Source organism: Ictidomys tridecemlineatus, chromosome 6 (assembly GCF_052094955.1).
Source record: "Ictidomys tridecemlineatus isolate mIctTri1 chromosome 6, mIctTri1.hap1, whole genome shotgun sequence".
Classification (NCBI taxonomy): Eukaryota; Metazoa; Chordata; class Mammalia; order Rodentia; family Sciuridae; genus Ictidomys; species Ictidomys tridecemlineatus.
In genome coordinates this window covers 14,339,028-14,358,411 of record NC_135482.1, presented here as the reverse complement: position 1 = coordinate 14,358,411, position 19,384 = coordinate 14,339,028, and the positions used below count along the sequence as shown (strand labels likewise).

The 19,384-nt window shown below is 39.9% G+C and overlaps 1 protein-coding gene across 2 annotated transcripts in view; it reads left to right on the top strand.

The window, feature by feature from the left end:
• Positions 1-19,384, top strand: part of Polr3b (RNA polymerase III subunit B) — a 126,359-nt gene that overhangs the window by 81,934 nt on the left and 25,041 nt on the right. For both annotated transcript variants that reach the window (XM_078052896.1, XM_078052895.1), the window contains 2 exons: positions 173-290; positions 3,632-3,774. In XM_078052896.1, coding sequence (XP_077909022.1) covers positions 173-290; positions 3,632-3,774 — 261 coding nt within the window. The remainder of the gene's footprint in view (positions 1-172; positions 291-3,631; positions 3,775-19,384) is intronic.

Genomic DNA, 19,384 nt, shown 5'->3' with positions numbered 1-19,384 from the left:
AATCACACAAGAACCTTCTTGAGTTCTAGTTCCCACTGTGTGGATCCATTTCTTTCTTCCTTATATGGGTTTCTTGGGCCAAGTCTAACCACATAATTTTATAATGTTCTAGCAATCTTTGCATTCTACACAGATGATAATGATATGTCTAACATTCTTTTCTCTTTCTTAGGTGAGAAAGTAGAAAACAAACAAGTGCTTGTAAACAAGTCCATGCCCACAGTGACTCAGATTCCTTTGGAAGGAAGTAATGTGCCACAGCAACCACAGTACAAAGACGTGCCCATAACGTAGGTATTGGTTGTGCCTTGGTAAGACAGAAAGGCTGGCAAAAGAGAAGGGATGGGGAAATATGAACTGGGTATTGGTAGGTTATCTTGAAAGCAGGTGGGCATGGAAGATAAAATTGGGCTGTGGAATCATAGAGGCCTTATTACCTGGTGTGAGTTTCTGAACCAAACAGACAAGGGCTCCCTGTGGAAGGAGCAGCAAGGTAAAGGGCACAATATGTCAAAGTCCCCAGGTTTTGGTGGATCAGTAGCTTGCTGCTTCCAGGAAGTGGAAGAATTGGGAATCATTCTTAGAGGGTGTTACCATCCACTTTGTGTTTTAAAAACAAATAGCCTATACTGGCCACAGCATGGCATCACCAGTGTACTTGAGTATAGTGTGGTTCAAAGATTGGTTGTGTTGATAAAGGATTAAAATTCCATCAACTTTAGTTTTCTCATCTATATAGTGAAAGAACTAGAATTGTTCATCTCTAGATTCCCTCTTAGCTCTAAAATATATGAAAATATGAAACTTTCTGAGAAGACCAGTGAGAGGCATCACACTGATAGAGAAACTAAGCTAGGAGAGAGGATGAGCAGTCTCACCCAGGGCAGGTGGACCAGGTCATGTTCAGCAGGTGGGAAGTAGGTGACAAGGGAGAACAGGGTTCCTAAACTGGGCATAGTGGGTTTCCAAACCCACTTTACACATACGTGCCAAGGCCTGCTGTGTGCTAGGGACCATGCGCATGTGCTGAGGATATAGGACTGACATAAGCCATGGCTTTGCCTGTCTATAGGGAGTCGTGGAAGAGACTTCCACACAGAAGAAATGCAGTTACTACTGTGAACCTCGTCACTTCCTTGAGAATTTCCCGTATCAGTAGCTTTTCTGGCCATTTTACATGTATTAGTTCAGTTGATCCTACTACCACCCCTTGAGCCATGTTATCTTAAAAGCTCATTAGATATGAAAATGGAGGCAAGGAGATACAGTTTGGTGACTTCCCAACGTCACACATCTACAAGTGGCAGAGGCAGGATTTAAACTGTCGGACTCCCCTATGCACACTGTGCTTAGTGTAGCAGAGTGGGGCAGGTGCTATGGACTTGTCTGTGGGGTGGCCACACAAGGGACAGAATGGGCAGTTCATTTGGGGGGCAGGGTGTGAACACTAGCTCAGCCCCACAAAGCAAAAGCTGTTCAAGCTGCCCAGGTGATTATGCTCAGTGGCTCTCTTCTGTCCTGAAGGAGGAATCTCTTTCTATTCAAAGCCCATCTCTCTTCCGCCCAGGTCCTTAATTTCTTCTACTCTTTTCAGAGCTCTTATTCTGTCATTTTGGCTTTTTCCTCCCATACTTTTTAAGCCTGTTTTTTATTGATTCCTTCCTCACAGGCTAGAAAGTGTAGTCAAGTACTTCTTATCATTACAGGAAAATAATAGCTTTTTCTGGAGTTTGGGTTCCTTTCTAGCTACCATTCTGTTGTTTTTTTCCTTTCACAACTGAGCTTCTTTGAAAAGTCATCTCCATCGCTGTCTCCGGACCAGCCTGCTACCTCTTCATCCCACTGAAACAGCTGCAGAAGGGGTCACCAAAGATATCCTGTCACCAGAGATCTCCTATTCACTCAGTTTATTCCAGAAGTATTGTGAGCACTAATAATATGCCAGAATGTATTCTAGGTGCATGGGATAGTGCAGCGAGCAAAATTAACAGTAGTTCCTGCCCCTGTAGATCTCACACCTTGGGAAAGATGACAGATAGCAAAAAAGTGAGCAAAGCCCAGAGCTCCTCAGTTTACCAGGTTCTGTGGACTCCTCGGTCCAGTCTTGTGGTCTGAGGCTTTTTCTCTTGTTTATCTGGGACCCTCAGTGTGTGGCACAGTAACAAATGAATGCATGAATGGCATATGACCTTTCTGTAGCTTTGGACATCAGTGACACACCTCTCCCCTTGATTTTGTGATACCACCCTCACCTGACCTTCCTGCCTGCCTTGTTGGTGACCTCTTTCTGCCCAGTACGTCTTGTGCCTTGTCCAGATGTGCTTCCTACTTGCAGAAATTCAGCCCTCCATGCACACTTTTACTGATAACTCTCAGATGGAATCTGCCGAGTGTTGGCTTCATACTAGTGCTTAGACATGTCAGGGACACCAAGCCTGGACCCAAAACATCTTTTTCCCCGTCCCTACCCCAACCTCAGACAGACAGCTCCACCTGGAGTCCCTGTCTCGGTGGTGATGGGCACCACCACCTAACCTGCCACCACAGCATAAACCTTACTCCTTCCTCTACCTGTCAGATGTGCACATCAGGAGCTTAGAGGTTCTGTCGCACTCCTCCTCCTCCCAGCTATTGCCATTTCTGGCCCTCTGCTTTTTCCTGGACTGTCGGTTATCATTAACTATTCACCTGCCTCCCAGCTTGCACCTCTCCACCCCTCTTGTGTTCTGCATTAACCGCCTGAGTGATTTTCTAAATTACTTGCCTAGCTGTGTTACTATCTTGAGTAAATAAGAGTATGGCTCTGAATGGCGCTGTTGCCTGTGGAAAATGTAGGACATCCATGATTGCCCATGGTCCTCAGCACCCTCCACACCCTCGGTGTGCCTTCATGCTGAATTCTAGGCCCCACATTCCTAGGAACTCACCTCTTACTGTCTAATACATACCATCCTTCTCCAGGCCTCCCACGTTTGCTCAGGATGCTCCCTCTGCCTGGTGGTTCTCACCTGCAGGTCACCTCTTCTGTGGCAGTGCTCAACAAACAGCCCCTCCTGGTGTCTGCCACAGTCTTTTCTTCCTTAATTGGCAGGGAGCTCCTTTTGTGTAGGAACTGGGTTCACTCAGTATCTGTGTCCAGAACTTGCAAGGGTCTGACACTGAGAGACTCTTGATATTATCTGTTGTATAAGAAACAAGTATATGTGTGTAGAGGGGATTAATGTTGGAAAAGCTGAGTAGATAAAAGAACTGTTAAAAAAAATGGTTAAGAACTTGGAGTTGGGTCTGACAAGCTCCAGCTCAGGCCCATTTCTACTCTGTGATGTGTGTGCCCTTGGACAAGTTACTTAGCCTCCCTGAGCATCAGTTTTCCCCTTCTGTAATAAGGGATTAACAGTATGCCACTGTTGAGGATAAGTTACGCTGTGCCTGCCTCATAATAAGCATATAGGACTGTAAAGAGAAGTTGTGAAATTTGAATTAAATGTTAAAATTGAAAGTCACTTTTCAGAATCCACGCTGAGAATGTCAAATATTTTGTAGTAGGATTAAATAAAATATGTCATATAGGAGATAAATTTACAAAGGGCAATTTAAAAAAATTGCTTGAATGCCTTTCTCTTAACATTAGTTACAAAGGGGCAACAGATTCATACATTGAGAAGGTGATGATATCTTCCAATGCTGAAGACGCTTTTCTGATTAAAATGTTACTGAGACAGACAAGGCGACCAGAGATCGGAGACAAATTCAGCAGTCGTCATGGACAAAAAGGTGAATTTTGTCATTTCTTAATTTGTTACAAAACTGAATGTATTGAAAAGTTTATTATCCACATGTATTAGAAATATTTTTTAAACTTTGAAAAATTATTACATGATTATTGCTGTTTTATTTCTCAGATTTTTTTTAAAAAGAGAGAGGGGGGAATTTTTTAATATTTATTTTTTAGTTTTTGGCGGACACAACATCTTTGTTTATATGTGGTGCTGAGGATCGAACCCGGGCCAGACGCATGCCAGGCAAGCGCACTACCGCTTGAGCCACATCCCCAGCCCAATATTTCTCAGATTTTAATGGCATTTAAAAATGTATGATAGAATTAGTCAGTATACATAGAGTTTAAGAGTGGAAAGTTGGTTCTGGGGTTTTAGCTGTACCTGACACTTAACTTTAAAAACAATAACAACAGTTAACACTTTCGTACCGCACACTGCGTGCCTGGCAGTGCTCCTTTACGGGAATACTGACTCATTTGAGTCCTACAAACTCGGTAACATCTTTTTTTTTACAGATTAAAAACAAACAAAACCCAGAAACCCAGAGAGATTAATAGGTCCCTGGTGTCATATAATTTGTGGCAGATTTTGAATTTTTGATTTTGAACCCAGGCTGCTTGGATCCACAGTCCAGCCTCTTAACCAACTACCAGTCTGCCCTGACTGTTCAGCAGCCAGTGTTGTGCCTGCCTCATGATGAACACTGACTGTTACTTGAGGTGATGTCCTGTACTTCTAAATCTTGGTTCATCATTGCTTATAAGTTAGTATAATACCTTCCTGTTTTTAATGGATCGGTTTGAAAGTAATTGCACATTATGGTCTTGCTGATTTTAACTTTATTTGCCAACCAAGTATATCAAATATTCCAGTTTGGTTAAATAAATCCAGCCTTAGTTGTCATTCTGCCAGTGAAACTGTTTCAGACTAAGATACTCTTTCATCCAAAATGATTTTAGTTCAGTTGACAGAAGTAAGATTATTTTAGCTTATCAATATTTTTAAGAAAGAATTTGTTCCATCTGTTAATATGAATTTGACATCTCTAGTTCACATAATTTGCTGAGATACTCTGAACACCCTTGGAGTATTTTTTTTTAATTATTTTGAAGTTCTTGCATTTTCTTCTACTGGCCAATGAAAATGAATTCTCTATACTATAACTATTTCTCTTTTCTCTTGTTCTTAACAATTTCCGAAATGTTCTCCTAAGCCATTCTGGGGTAACCAGAGCTTGATTATAAACCCACTATCTGCAAGAGTTAAGTCTGATTTTTTCTTACAAAATGTTGACACCGGAAGTTTTAGGAGAATGCATACCATGAGAGAATACCCTCCTTCTGAATCAGTTTACAAGCTTCAGGTACCCCAAACTCTCAGTGTTTTTGTTACCTTAGAGTATTGTGTGAAAAACTAAAGACTGGCAGGCACATCAGTAATTATCTGCTGGTCCTGATTCCACTGAATTTCCTGAAGGCATAGACAATGTCCTTCTATGTGATTTTTTTTTTTTTTGGAAGATCAATTCTGATAGAGCCTTTCTCATAGCAGCCACTTAATAGATAATTGATAATAACTAAATATCTGAATAAAATGAGTGAATTGAAGATAGAGGAGGTGATGAGAAACAGATTTTTCATTTTCCTTAGCCTTTATCTACATAATATGTGAGTGCCCATGTATGAGCATAGATAGAGCAGTGCTATGAAATAAAAATTACCAGATGAGTGTAAACACAAATCTCTAGGTAAAATGTCAGAAAGTCTTTGTGCTATGGCATTTTTTTCAAACTTGAAGGTTTCTAACTTGTAGTGATCTAAAAGCAGATTTGAGAGGTTTATTCACTCTTAGGGGGGCTCCGACTTACACATCTCTGTATGAAACCAAGGGAAGTCCTCCCAGGGGCGGTGACCTTTCGCTTGTAGTGAGGTGTTTGTCTTGTTACTTTTCCATTTCCAGATGGCTTTTAATCCAAGGGTAAAAACCTCCTGATTAACCCAAATCCCCTGGATAGTTCCCTCTCTTACAGCTTCATCAGAGTTATTGAAAGGTTGGGGGAAAAAACAAACAGAAAAATAGGTAGTGTAAGCTTTAACAGGGTAATGGAAGGAATGACATAGGACTCTTCTTTTTTCTTTAAAAAAAAATTTTTTTTAGTTATAGTTGGGCACAATACCTTTATTTTATTTGTTTATTTTTATGTGGTTCTGAGGATCAAACCCAGCACCTCACATATGCTAGGCAAGCGATCTACCACTCAGCCACAACCCCAGCCCTGACATAGGACTCTTAACTGAATATAATAAATTTATTTTAAATATAATTTTATCAGATAATAAATGCACATGACTTTAAAAGTTCAAATTGTACCCCAAAAGGGGTTCTTTGCAAAGTACTAACAAGTCAGTTCCAACCTCTCCCTCTAATTCAGTCTTTCAGAATCAATTTTCTTTTCATTTACTTTTGTATCTCTAAACAAATGGATGAATATGTATCTGCTTACTATATGTGTCTAATATGTCTTCAACACACAGATATGTTTAAGACATACATTAAACAGACACATATCATTCATTCATTTTAGGTGTTAACTTGTCGATTTTTATCATGCCGGATTAGGAGGACCCAGCACTTTGCTGGGTGAATTGAAGGTAGGGGAGGTGATGAGCAACAGATTGTTAATTTTCCTTGGCCTTTATCTACATAATATATGAGTGCCCATGTATGTGCATAGATAGAGCAGTGATATGAAATGAAAATTACCAGATGAGTGTATACAGACCTCTAGGTAAAATGTCAGAAAGTCTTTGTGCTGTGGCATTTTTTTTCAAACTTGAAGGTTTCTAACTTGTAGTGATCTGCCCTCTCAGCTTTCACTCTCTGCATAGGCTTATCACAGTTATTTAGATTGCATTATTATGGGCTACATAAATAGTGTTCATTCTCAAACTAAGTGATTGAGTGCATTTTCTTTGTAGCATTTCTTTCTGAAGCTTATAAGTTTCTGCTTTTATATTTGCTTAATTTTCTTTATTCCCATTGTCATTTTTCTAGACCATCAACAGCCTTTTTTTAATATTTATTTTTTAGTTGTAGTTGCACACAATTTCTTTATTTTATTTATTTATTTTTATGTGGTGCTGAGGATCGAGCCCAGGTCCCATACATGCGAGGTGAGCACTATACTGCTGAGCCACAACCCCAGCCCCAGTCAGCAGCCTTTTGATATGATTTCCACATTGTTAGTAGTCTGTTAGGATTTGTGTACTCCCCTCCTCCCAAAAAGTTACCCATATGGAGCCTCCTTTCTTCCTGCTCCAAATTGTGGGAGTTGTTCTCTGAGCCAGAGCTCCTGGCACCTTTTAAGAACTGGCCAAGGGTGAGCTGGCAGGTTGGACCCTATAGTCCTCAGGACTGCTGAGCAGAGCCTAGGGTAACCAGGGCCAGGAACAGCCTTCTTCTCTTATATGCCCTAGAACCATCCAATAAGCACTCTGCACTTGTTTGCTACTTTTCATGGAAACTACTGAGATAATGATAGGTCCTGAGATGAAAGTCAATGAAAAATAGGGGAGGGGGTCAGAAACATGTGGCAGGAAGAGCGTATGGTGGTTAATGGTTGAAAGTTTAGCTAAAGTGACTGGGAAGTAGTCCTGTTGTGAAAAGATGGGCTTGGAGTGAAGCACTGAGAGGAGTCAGGTTGCAGAGTCTCCCTGGCTGAAGAGGGATCAAGCTCAAAGGAAGGCCCAGGAGTGGGGGAGGTTGAGAGGCTTGTGGGAAGCCAGTGGTGGCAGTTGGGCTCTGAAGGTTTTCCTGAAGAGCTGTGTGGTTTGGCGTATGTGGTTCTAAAAATAAAGTTCGTTTCTTTTGACAAGTGGCTCCTGAATTATGCCCAGCCAGACTGCGGCATTTGGTGGCCCGTACGGGGAAAGAACCCGCGACCTTGGCGTTATCAGCACCAAGCTGAGTGTTAGAGGACTAGCGGAGAGGCCAGTGTGGCTACAGCAGAGCAAGTGAGCTGTCCTGAGTTGGAGATGAAGCCTTGTAAGTCACTGTGGGAAATTCAGCTTTTACTCTTGAGTGAGAGGGAAGCCCCTGGAAGAATTGGAGGAGATGAAAGAGGGGATCTGACTTCTGGCTATTGTATTGACAAGAGATTGTAGGGGGCCAGCACAGCAGTCAGAAAGCTATTGTTATAACTCAGGTGCATGCATGCATTCAAAGTGGAAAGCCTGACCTTACTGATGGATTGGTGGCTTTGAGTCAGACCTCCTGTTTTACCTGACAGCTCACCTTATTCTCACAGTGCTTTGTTTGTCTGTGAGCCTTCCCAAGGGTTGGGATGAGGGCTGAGTCAGCACTCTTCTTCATACCTCCTCTGCAGATACTTGGGTTTAGTTTTCTCCTTCTGTTTCCTCCACAATTCTTCCCTCCATTCATCCACTTTCAAAGTTGTAGGATTATCTCATGTCCACTGATACCACTTTGCCCATTCTTTCTCATAGAGGTTATTTTAGACCTTAATTCTAACTCTGTAGTGAGGTTAGAGAGATAAACACTTGTGTTCTATTATTTGGGAATATTCAACACACTCAAGAATGCTGAGTGTGCTCAATTTTTCTTTTTCTGTAGTTTACAGAAATGATGTTAAAATTATTTGAAGAAAAAGTGAGGAGGATTTTTAGAGCTGCCAAACTTTTGGCTTTCTGCAGTTTGGGCTCTTTGATTGATTGATTGATTGATTGATGTGCTGGGGAATGAACCCAGTCCCTTGCCTGGCTCTGCAAGTACTCTTTGAGTGACACCTCCAGCCTTCTTAATCATTTCCAAGATTGAGAATTAACTTTAAAATGTCTAAAACTCGCATCCTAAGAATTACCAAATAAATGCTAACAATCATCCCAAGGGTATTGATCACATTTTTGTCAATTCTTAATTCTCTGAGAATAATGTATCTTTTGTCTGGAATGTTGTTGTAGCTAAGATCTGTCACTTTCATCCTCTCCTTGGTCATTGAAACTAGAGGCATGACAGTGGCAAAAGTCTGGTTTTTTTTAAGTTTTTTTTTAATCTTTATAAACATCAAAAAAAATATCAGTGGGTTTGTTAAAAATAATTGTATATGTTATCATTAAATATTCAGAATACTTTGTTGGCTGACTTATAGAAGTATATTTTAGGTTCATTAAAGATAAGAAATATTCTCTATTAACTCCCAAAACATCTAGCACAACATTTTACCTATAGTATGGTATCTGCTCTACATTTTTGGAATAATGTATTAAGTAAAATACCTTAAATGTTCATTGGTCTTATTGGAAATTGTGTTGACATCCAAAATCATTGCTCTGATGGTGATACTTGCTCTTTCCAATAAATATCAGGAATGGGGGACCTTTCACCTTTTCCAAATTGGCACCAGAAATTCAGCCCGTAAGACTCAGAACTTTTTGTCTTCATCCAATTTGTACTGCTATAATAGAATATCTAGCTGGGTGATTTATAAAGAACAGAGATTTCCTAAAATTCTGAAAGCTAGGAAGTACAAAATGGAGGGCCTCACACCTTGTGAGGGCTTTATTATTACATCATCCCCTGGTAGAAGGTGGAGGAGCAAGAGAATATGCTGACAAGAGACCAAGAGATTGAATCGCAGCCTCAAGTGCTTTTATAATCAGTGTTAATCCATTCATGACCTAACCACCTCCCGTTAGGTCCCACCTCCCAAATCTGTTGCATTGGGAATTAAGTTTCTAGCCCAGTGCTTCTCAGGGGAACATATGCAAACTGTAGCACTCTTTAACCCTAACTGATCAAACAAGTCGACTAAAACTTTTTCAACCAACATAGCAAAATGCATATGTCCATACTGAGCACACATGAGAGTCTACCTTCATAGCTCTAGGCAAATTTGTTTACTCATATGTAAGTCACTACCATAGGCTTAGAATTGTGCTGGGCTCTCTTAAGGGATATAAAGAAAATTCAACCCTTCACTAATGCCCCTAGGGAGTTGACTATACCTGAAGCAAAGATAGATATGAAGGATTACATAGTTCAGTAAGTACTAAATGATATGGTAAAAACCACTGATGATGGAGAAGTTCAGAGTTTATTGTGGATGAGAATAGCTTCTGAGAGTTGGAAAGGCCTTTTAGAAGTCTAGTCTAGATCCATCTCCCCAGTGTAAGAGTTCTTTTATCCTTGGCAGATGGTTTTCTGCTTTCACAGGGCTTGCCAGGCTAGGCCCTCACTGCTTTTTAGGGCATCCTGTTGTGCAGTGACACAATTCCAGTGGTTATCTTGAGTTCCAGTGGTTATCTTGGTTATCTTGAGTTATCTTGAGTTCAAATCACCTTTCTGTGATTTACTCACGTTAGCCTTGCCCTGTCCTATGGGCTGCATTGAAGAAATGTGTTCCCCTTTTCTTCAATGGTCACCCTCTGTTCTGCATTTAAAGAAAGACTTCAGGTTGAGAAAAAGTATAGCAAGAAAACAAGTTCTTGTAGTCTAACCAGGTGAGTTGTGTTGACCCTTATGCCTTGGTCTCCCTGTCTTTGAAATGGAGACTGTGCTGAGAGTTTCTTGCTGGTTGTTATAATGGTATATGGCATGCAGTGAATACAGGGCCTGGCGGGCAGGCATCAGATAACAAAGGCAAGCTGCTGTTGACTGGTTGGGATTTGGACTTGGAGGGATTTGACAAAGATAGGAAAGAAACATGGGTGACAACAGAGAGAACCAGATCAATGGGGCCTGTTGGCTGACTTGTATCTAAAGAGCAAGGAGAGAAAGAGGCCTCAGTAGCTTTGGTTTTAAATTTGGCACATGACAACCAGTTTCAAAGCAACTTGTGTCTCACTGAACTTGAGATTAACAGCGTTATTAATTAATTCACCCTTATTGTGCTTTTCCTCTATACCAGCACTTATCCAGCTACTGGAAACACAAGGGTAAGCAAGACTGACACACACTGTCTGTTCTCTGTAGTTCATGATCTCTTGGACAGGAACCAGACAGGAAAGAAGTAAACAAAAACATAAGCACAGCCAGGTGCCATGGCACATGCCTGTAATCCCAACAACTCGGGAGGCTGAAGCAGGAGGATTTCAAGTTCAGAGCCAGCCTCAGCAATTTAGCCAGGCCCTAAGCAATTCAGTGAGACCCTGTCTCTAAATAAAATATAAAAAACGACTGGGGATGTGGCTCAATGGTTGGATGCCTCTGGGTTCAACCCCCAGTACCAACAAAACTAAACCATGAACACAATAATTTGAAATAGTGATAAATGCTTATGTGAAAGTGCTATAAGAGTGACTGGTTTGTGGATGGAGTGTGGACTTCAGTTTGATGCTCAGGAGCCACCTCTTTAAGGAAATGATATTTGAGTTGAGATCTGGAGAATAAAAACGAGTCAGCTAAGCAAAGTCTGGGAGAACTTAAGTTCTAGAGAGAGAGACAACTTTTAAGAGAAGGGCTCTGAGGCAGGAATGAGTTTGGCTTGTTAAAGGAACAAAAATAGACCTGAGGAAGAATACCATATGAGACATGGTAGAAGAAATGGGATAAGGCACACCCCACAGGGCCTCAGAACCAAAAGAAAGGAGTTTGTGCTTTATTCTAAATATGCTGGTGACCAGTAGAACTGTTGGATGGTTAGTGTAAGCAAAGGAGTGACTAGAACTAACTTGAGACTTGAAGAGCTCAGCCTGAGTTTCATTTGGAGAGTGGGTTGGAGGCAGGAGTAAGCAAGGAAGCAGAGAGACCATTGTGGTGGCCTTGGACTAAGCCTGCAGTAGTGGGGAAGTAGAGAGAAGTAACTGGTTGTGGATATACTCAAGATAGAGCCAACAGGACATGCTGATGGCTTGGGTGTTGGGAGAGGTCAAGAACAGGATTGAGGACTAGGCTTATGGGCTGAAGAAGCCAGTAATGCTGCTCACCTAGTTCGGAAGACTGAGAAAAGGAAGAGTGTTTCACAATTAGGCAAGAGTAGAGGCAGAGAACCCAAGGCTAAGATTTGAGGTACCTGTTAGACTCCAAATGAAGGTGCTAATAGGCAATTGGATATAGAGTCCAAAGCTCCAGGGAGAAATTAGGGCTAGAAAAGAAATATGGGCATCATTTGCATGTTGTATATTCCCAGGTTTATGACATTTTACTTTTAGTATACAGATAATTTACAAGCATTTCCATCTGAATTCCATTCTTTCATCTATAAAGTTCAAGTTAGACTCATGATTCCTGTTACAGAAGGAGGAAATGGAGGCCTAGAGAGGAGTGTCACTTACCGGATTCAGCCCAGCACCAGCAGAGCCAGGATTTGAATCAGGCTTTTCATTGAGTGTATTTCCCACTTCATTAAAACTGGATAAAGGAGGCTGGGGTTGTGGCTCAGCGGTACAGCGCTTGCCTCACACGGGCAAGACCCAGGTTCGATCCTTAGCACCACATAAAAATAAAGGCAATCTGTATAAGGGGCAATATGGGAGTGCATAACCCACTTGAATCAAAATGTGAAATATGATATATCAAGAAATATGTAATGGAGGGGTAAGACAAGATAATACAAATGGAAGAAATGATTTACAGTAGAAGGGGTAGAGAGAAAAGGGGAGGGGAGGGGAGGGGAGGGGGGATAGTAGAAAATAGGACTGACAGCAGAATACATCAGACACTAGAAAGGCAATATGTGAATCAATGGAAGGGTAACTGATGTGATACAGCAATCTGTATACGGGGTAAAGTTGGGAGTTCATAACCCGCTTGAATCAAACTGTGAAATATGATGTATTAAGAACTGTGTAAGGTTTTGAACGACCAACAATAAAAAAAAAAAAAAAAAAAAAAAAAAAGGGGACATTAACACATAGCAATTAAGAAACATCAAACATCTGAGAACAAGGGTACACCCAATAAATACAGTTTGAATTCTTAAAAAAAAAAAAAAAAAAAAAAGAATGTCATTTTAATTACTGTATAATATTCAGTCATTTAAGTGCATAATTATGTTTAATTGTTCTGCTGTTTTTTTAACTTATTTCTACATTTTTTACTATTATTAAAAGGCCATCACAAACCAAAATACTTAAATAAAGATCTTTGTCCACAAAAAAAAAAAATAAAAAAAAAATAAAGGCATTGTGTTGTGTCCATCTACACCTAAAAAAAATAAATATTAAAAAAAAAAAAACTGGATAAAGCTGGCTCTTTTCTCATTTGTTATCCCATTACCACTTGGCCTCTGGGGTTGCCATGTTCCTGGAAATTTTCCCTCAAAAGAAACATAGCTTGCTTCTGAGACAGCATCCTGACATTTTTTTCTTTCTTTCTTTTTTTTTTAATATTTATCTTTTAGTTGTAGTTGGACACAATACCTTTATTTTTTTATCTTTGGTGCTGAGGATCGAATCCAGGGCCTCGCACATGTTAGGTGAGTGCTCTACCGCTGAGCTACAACCCCAGCCCCATCCTGACATTTCTTGATACTCTTTTCTGTGTCTCCTCCTAGAGATGGGCATCTTTTCAAAATTCTCATTCTTTGTGGATAAATAGCTTTGTATCTACCACCAAATCAAAAATAAATAATACCCAACACACCTTGTTCCAGAGATGCCTGGAATACATACTCCCGAAAGCTAAATTCTTGGACATTCCTTTTCTTCTAAACAACTCATTATGAAACATTGTCCCTGCCCCTTTAATTGGTCCTATGGTCAGGCTTAGCTGTGATTAAAATTCACAATCTATCAAGAATTTGAGCAGATATAAAAGGTAGTAAATTTTCAAACCCTCAGTTTTGCCCATTCTCCCGATTGTTTTGGCCAGATGTCATAATTAAAGCCAGAAGAGGCAAGGAACTTGGAGGAGGTGTCTCAGACAGCGATTATAGTTGGTTCACGTGGAATCCTTGTATGCAGTGAGCGCTGCTGGCAGGTGTCTGTAAGGAGCCACACAATAACCCAGTCGTTGGTGTGGGGCCCACTGGCAACTGGCTTAGGTCTAAAGGAGTTGACTGACTGTTGGCGAGTAAAACATGGATGAAATGCAGAATGAGTTTATATCACCAGTTTTTCTGTTTGTAATTGTCATGAAATGAGCTAATAAAATTTCAGTGTTGTGAGCTTTCAAAGTGTACACATCACACTGTAACTTCTGTTTCCATCCAGACACATACCTGACTAAAATCAGTGGTTAGTGAACTTAGTTTTCACCACTGAAATGTAGAATTGTTTGGAAATGCTGTTTGTTTGTTTTTTCCATTTTGTAGCATCACCTGCAAGTTGACACACATCTTTATGAGAATATGTAAAGTTTATTTTGATTTGATGTATCTATGAATATACTTTCCTCCTCCATGTAGAGCACTGAATTTCTTGTTCCTGGTAACAGGAAGTAACAGGGCTCTGCAGATTGCCTGATAGTTTTTTCTTAAAAGTTTTATATGACAAAAATCTTGTTAGAAATTCTTTTAGTACATGCTCAATCTATAGATTATATTTCTGCATCTATTGCCTCAAAAATATCCTTTCCACATTAGAGGAGACTTGAAAATTTAGTTTCGCAGACATAAGCAAGACTAATGTAATTGGTCAGAGAAGGCCACTGCAGAAGTTGAAGTAATTTATCAGTAGCTGTTACAGAGGGTGCTGACCCCATAAGCAGCAGCATCTTCCGCACCCTCAAAAACAGGAGGATCAAGCAGAGTCAAGGGTTGAGGAAGGAGAAAGTGTTTATAAGGAAGGTGGCATAACAACATAAAGACTACACTAGGGCCCAAAAGTAGGCCAGATCTGCTCTGCTGTGCACTTTTAAAAAAATTTTTTCTTTTAGTTGTCAATAGACCTTTATTTTATTTATTTATATGTGGTGCGGAGAATCGAATCCAGGGCCTTACATGTGCTAGGCAAGGGCTCTACCACGGAGCTACAACCCCAGCCCAGCTGTGCACTTTTCAGTTGAGAGAATTCCAATACAGTCCTCTAATGAGACATTCAAAGAATCTTGATGAAGTATAACCCTCCTTTTGGCATTACAAAGTCAGTCATGTGTCTCATCATCAGTAAATCTGCGTTGAGTTGGCTCCCCCAAAAGAGCCAAATCCTCCATCAGGAATCTCTAGAGCAGTTCATCCTTTAGCAGATATGCAAAATAAGGCCATGGTCAAATTATTCAGTAGTAACCTTCTATGTACCACAGTTGTGAATGTGTTATGTGGCTGTTTATAAAAGAAGGGAAGTATAGTTTAGTTCCAGCTAGGGAGAGGCATGGAGGCCTGAAGTTCTGGTTCCCTCTCCAAGCATTCTTGAAGTCTAGGTCCTTGCAGTGATGACTTGTGTGGCTGATGCATGATGGTGCTCCACAGAGGAAGAGGACAGAACATGGGTGTGGTGTGTTCCTCTGTGTTTTCTCTTTGTGTTTTTTTGTGATCACCTTTATAGATAAGAGACATTCACATAGAATGTTGATTGGAATATTTGGAGCTAGACTTTCTATTAAAATAAAAATAACTTCTATTAACCTTTTTAGTGTAGTTATAAATTACATGGAGGGAACTTACCAGGTAAGTGTCTTGTCTTGAGCATTCTAATGGCTAGTGCATTAGTTAGATTTCTTGCTCCATTTTTTTATTTTGTTTTGGTCTTTTTGTTTTTTAATCATTCAGCAAAAATTACACTAGCCTAAGGAGTCCCCACATTATGTTTTATTTCAGTGTTCAGGCATGCCAAATTATTATATTCCCAGATTTCCTCTTTCTTCTGCTGCCATTCACAATGAGTAAGGAAAAAGTAGACTCCTTTGATGTGGAGGGAGAGAGGAAAAAAGCAATATATCACTTTCCTGAAAGAACATTTCTCAGTCTCTCATGTAAGAAAGGATTAACACCTCCAGCAGAGGTCCTGTAGCTCACAGAATCAGGCAGCAACACCAAGCAGCATTCCTAAAGAGGAAACACTGAATTTGAGGAAGAGTGTTTGTCCTGGCAAACAGAAGCTTCTTAATAACTGCACATCTGAGATAATGGCATACACTCCTCAGTGTCTCCTCCAGGCCCTGAGGACCAGGCAGCTAGTTTAAATGGACTGAAGCCAGCCTTTGTGTGAAACAGAAGTCTAGTCTTAGAAAGGTAGTTTTTCACTTAATCGTTCAGTGTGTCCATCCATCTTTGGCTGGTAAGGATGACGCATATGTAGATTAAATGATTTGAAAGATTCATCTTGGGTCCTTTCTTTTTCAAAAGAAGTCCCATTATAAAGGTCACTTGCCTCCACTTTGCGTTAATATGTTGTTCAGCAACTTGCAAATTAATTTATTAAGATTTTGATTGAATGTTTCTTAGAAGAAATGAAAACCCACCCTCTTTCCAACACATCAAAGAATCCTTAAACACTGGCTATAGAGAGGCTGCAGGAAGTTAGAAAATGCACATTCATGTGTGCCAGAAAAGCTAAGAAGAAAGTTTATTTATTAAATAAGGTCGGGTTAAAAATTAGTTTTGTCAGCTTTTTAAAAAATTTTTCTATATTTTGCTTTTAAAACAGAGAGAGTGAAAAGATCCTGATTTAAAGTAGTAATAATAACAGCACCTTGTACTCATGTAGTACTTGAGACTGTCTAAAATCCTCTCTGCAAGTCTGAGGCTTCAAACAGTCTGGATATCTTTGGCTCCCTCCTCCGCTTGATCCTGCTTGAATGGAAGTTTCTAAGTGGGAGGGGAGATGGGCCCGACAGGGCTAACAGTGTGAGCCCCAAGATAAGGTACATGATGCCCAATGATCCTTCAGAGTTTGAATTCAAAAAGAAATTCCAGGAGCTCTCACTTTTGTGTTAGGAAGTTGGGATTATTTTGCACACATAGATGCCTTATTGTAAGAAGAGTTTATTAATTTGCTTTTTAAGAACAAATTTTGATCTTTGATAGCTAGCCTGTAACCCTCTGACCTTTCAGTAAATATCCAACTAAAGCTTTGAAATTAGGGTATTTAGTGTTTTATGGCCCAGAATAAAAATCTCCAATTCTGTTTCCAAATAGTGTAGCCTCAACACATTTTATTAAGCTCTTGACACATTCAGCCGTGTGTATTTTGTAAAGTTCCTATGGCTATTGTTTTACAATAGCTGCATCCAGAAGCATTGTAAGGGTTTCAATTAATCAGGCTTTTGTGTGCCTCAGACTATGCAAATTTATCACATCAAACCATTCAACTGCTCATGGGAAAGCCGTGTAAAAACTGTATTGTCTTCTACCGCCTCCTCTCATTTAGAGTGATGTTTTAATAAGAAAGCTAATCAAGTTTTCTTATGCATTATTTATCTGTTAACATGTAAGGAAGAGCTGAATTAAAATTATGTCAACTGGGATATGGCAAGTGATATGATAGATCTGGAAGTGATTCAACAGCAGAACAAGTTACAGTTTTTGTCTATCGCTTTCCCTGGGGATTATTTAAGGTGGTCGTGTGAAAAATAGAAGGTTAATGCAGTAACTAGAAAGAGGGAAGGGAAGAAAGGAGTAACTACCTGTGTTAGCCTTCACATTTTGATCTAGATATTTCCATTTCTGAATGTTTTAAGGCCCACAGAGATGAGTTTATTCAAAGCAAAACGTTTCTTATTTAATAGGAACAATCTTGAAAGCCGCCTGTCTACTTCTTTAGCCCTATTTAGGGCTGTATTTATTGTAGTAAGCTATTTTCCAGTAGAAAGCCCCAGCCCCAGCCCCTGTGAAGCTCTGATGTTATTAGGAAGCAACAGTTCTGATAAAGATAAAGAGCCTGAACTCAGGGAGACTAGCACTTCTTTTCACTTCTTTAGCCAAAGTTAGTGCAAGTGATCCTGCACCATCTATTCATTAGGTTGTTCTCCTTGCCTTTGCTAGCATGCTTCCTGCTGAGAGTAATTTCGTTTCTTATATAATAATAATTCCTGTATTTAAATGGAGCCTTTCTCAAAGGACCAGTAAAGTACCTCTCAGACATTAGCTCATCTGTGCTTCTAGCACAATTGCCTTAAGAGGTAGTTGATAATTATTCCCATTAGAAAGACCAAACTCCTAAGGCCCCCAACTCAGATTATCTGTTGAACAGCAGAGTCAGATTAAAGTCACTTGATTCCTCGCTATTCCATTCTCCCTTGGTCTGAGGGCCAAGTAGTAATCATCTCCACAGATGGCATTTCCCCACATTTATAGACTTCATCAATACTGGGTTATTAGGAGGCAGAAGAGCATACACTCCTTACCAAATACTTGCCCTCTTCTTACACTGTGACTCTACAGAAAAGTCAGAGCATCTTTTCACCTTTTGTTCAGCACAGAGCATGTTCAGCTGTGCAGAGTACATGGACTTATATGACAGTTAAGTTTTTATCTACCAGAAGTAAAAGCAGGTGATTTAGGTGTTTCTTGGTGGTTTCAGTAGACCTTTCTGCCAGATGTGCTCTGTATCACTTAGCACATTTGAATGCAGCAAGGAGAATTGTATAAATGTGCTAGTTTGAAATATTCCACTTGAATAGTCAGCATAGGCTACCTTTACCTATCTGATTTTGAAGTCCTAAACCTCTTCCAGTTCCCACCTCCTCATAGTACTTGTGGCACTGCATCTGCTTAGTAATGGCTAACCTGTCCATTAGCAATTACACATTGAAGTCACATCAGAAACAGCTCCTTTTTTTATTTTTATTTTTTAGTTGTAGATGGACACAATATCTTTATTTTTGTTTATTTATTTTTGTGTGGTGCTGAGGATTGAACCCAGGGCCTCACGTATGTGAGGCAAGTGCCCTACCACTGAGCTACAACCCCAGCCCCAGAAACAGCTCTTAAATTAAGGATATCATTACCATTGTCTTCTCTAGTTGTTGTTCACTTTCCTCTATTGATAAGGTTCTGGAGTGCTTTAATTTTTTTCTAACATTTTTCCTCTTCGGTTCTCATCTATTCAAATTAAGGTAGTCCATTACACAGATTCAATAACTAAAATTAATGTTAGAAGAGCCAAAAATGACTTGAATAATTTTGTTACTATTTATAATTGGAAATACTTTTTTAAGAAAATCAAATTATTCTTAAGGCCACTAAAGTCAATTTCTGTGTCACTCTGTGAAGCCACAGAGATGGAAATAGAAAACTGGTGTAGGATCCTGCAATGTCTGGGGCATGGCACAGTACTGTGACTCTGGGTCTTGACTGGGTTGACACCCACTTATAGCCTCTTCAGAATCTCTGCTTTCTTCCTTTTTACAACTTGAAATTAAGGTCAGTGAGGATGGAATAATGTTCTGATGACTGGATATCTGTAGTACCCTTTTTCTCTAACATTGTGAGATTTGGTTTTCTTTTTTATTTGGTTTTTGCATTTGTTAGATGTCCTGAAGATCTGTCTGTGGTCTGATTTCCAGTAGGTCCCAGTGAGTGCACTAAATGTCCTCGTCATGTTGACTGGTGTATTTGCCTTTTACTGCCAGGAGGTTGTGCTATAAACAATGGGGTTGAGACACAGCATGAACTAGGGGATGAAATTTTATTTTAAAATCTGAAATGCTGTGTAAGCATTTAAAATATGAATTGGTAATTGTCTCACAACAGCTTCCATTAGATATGG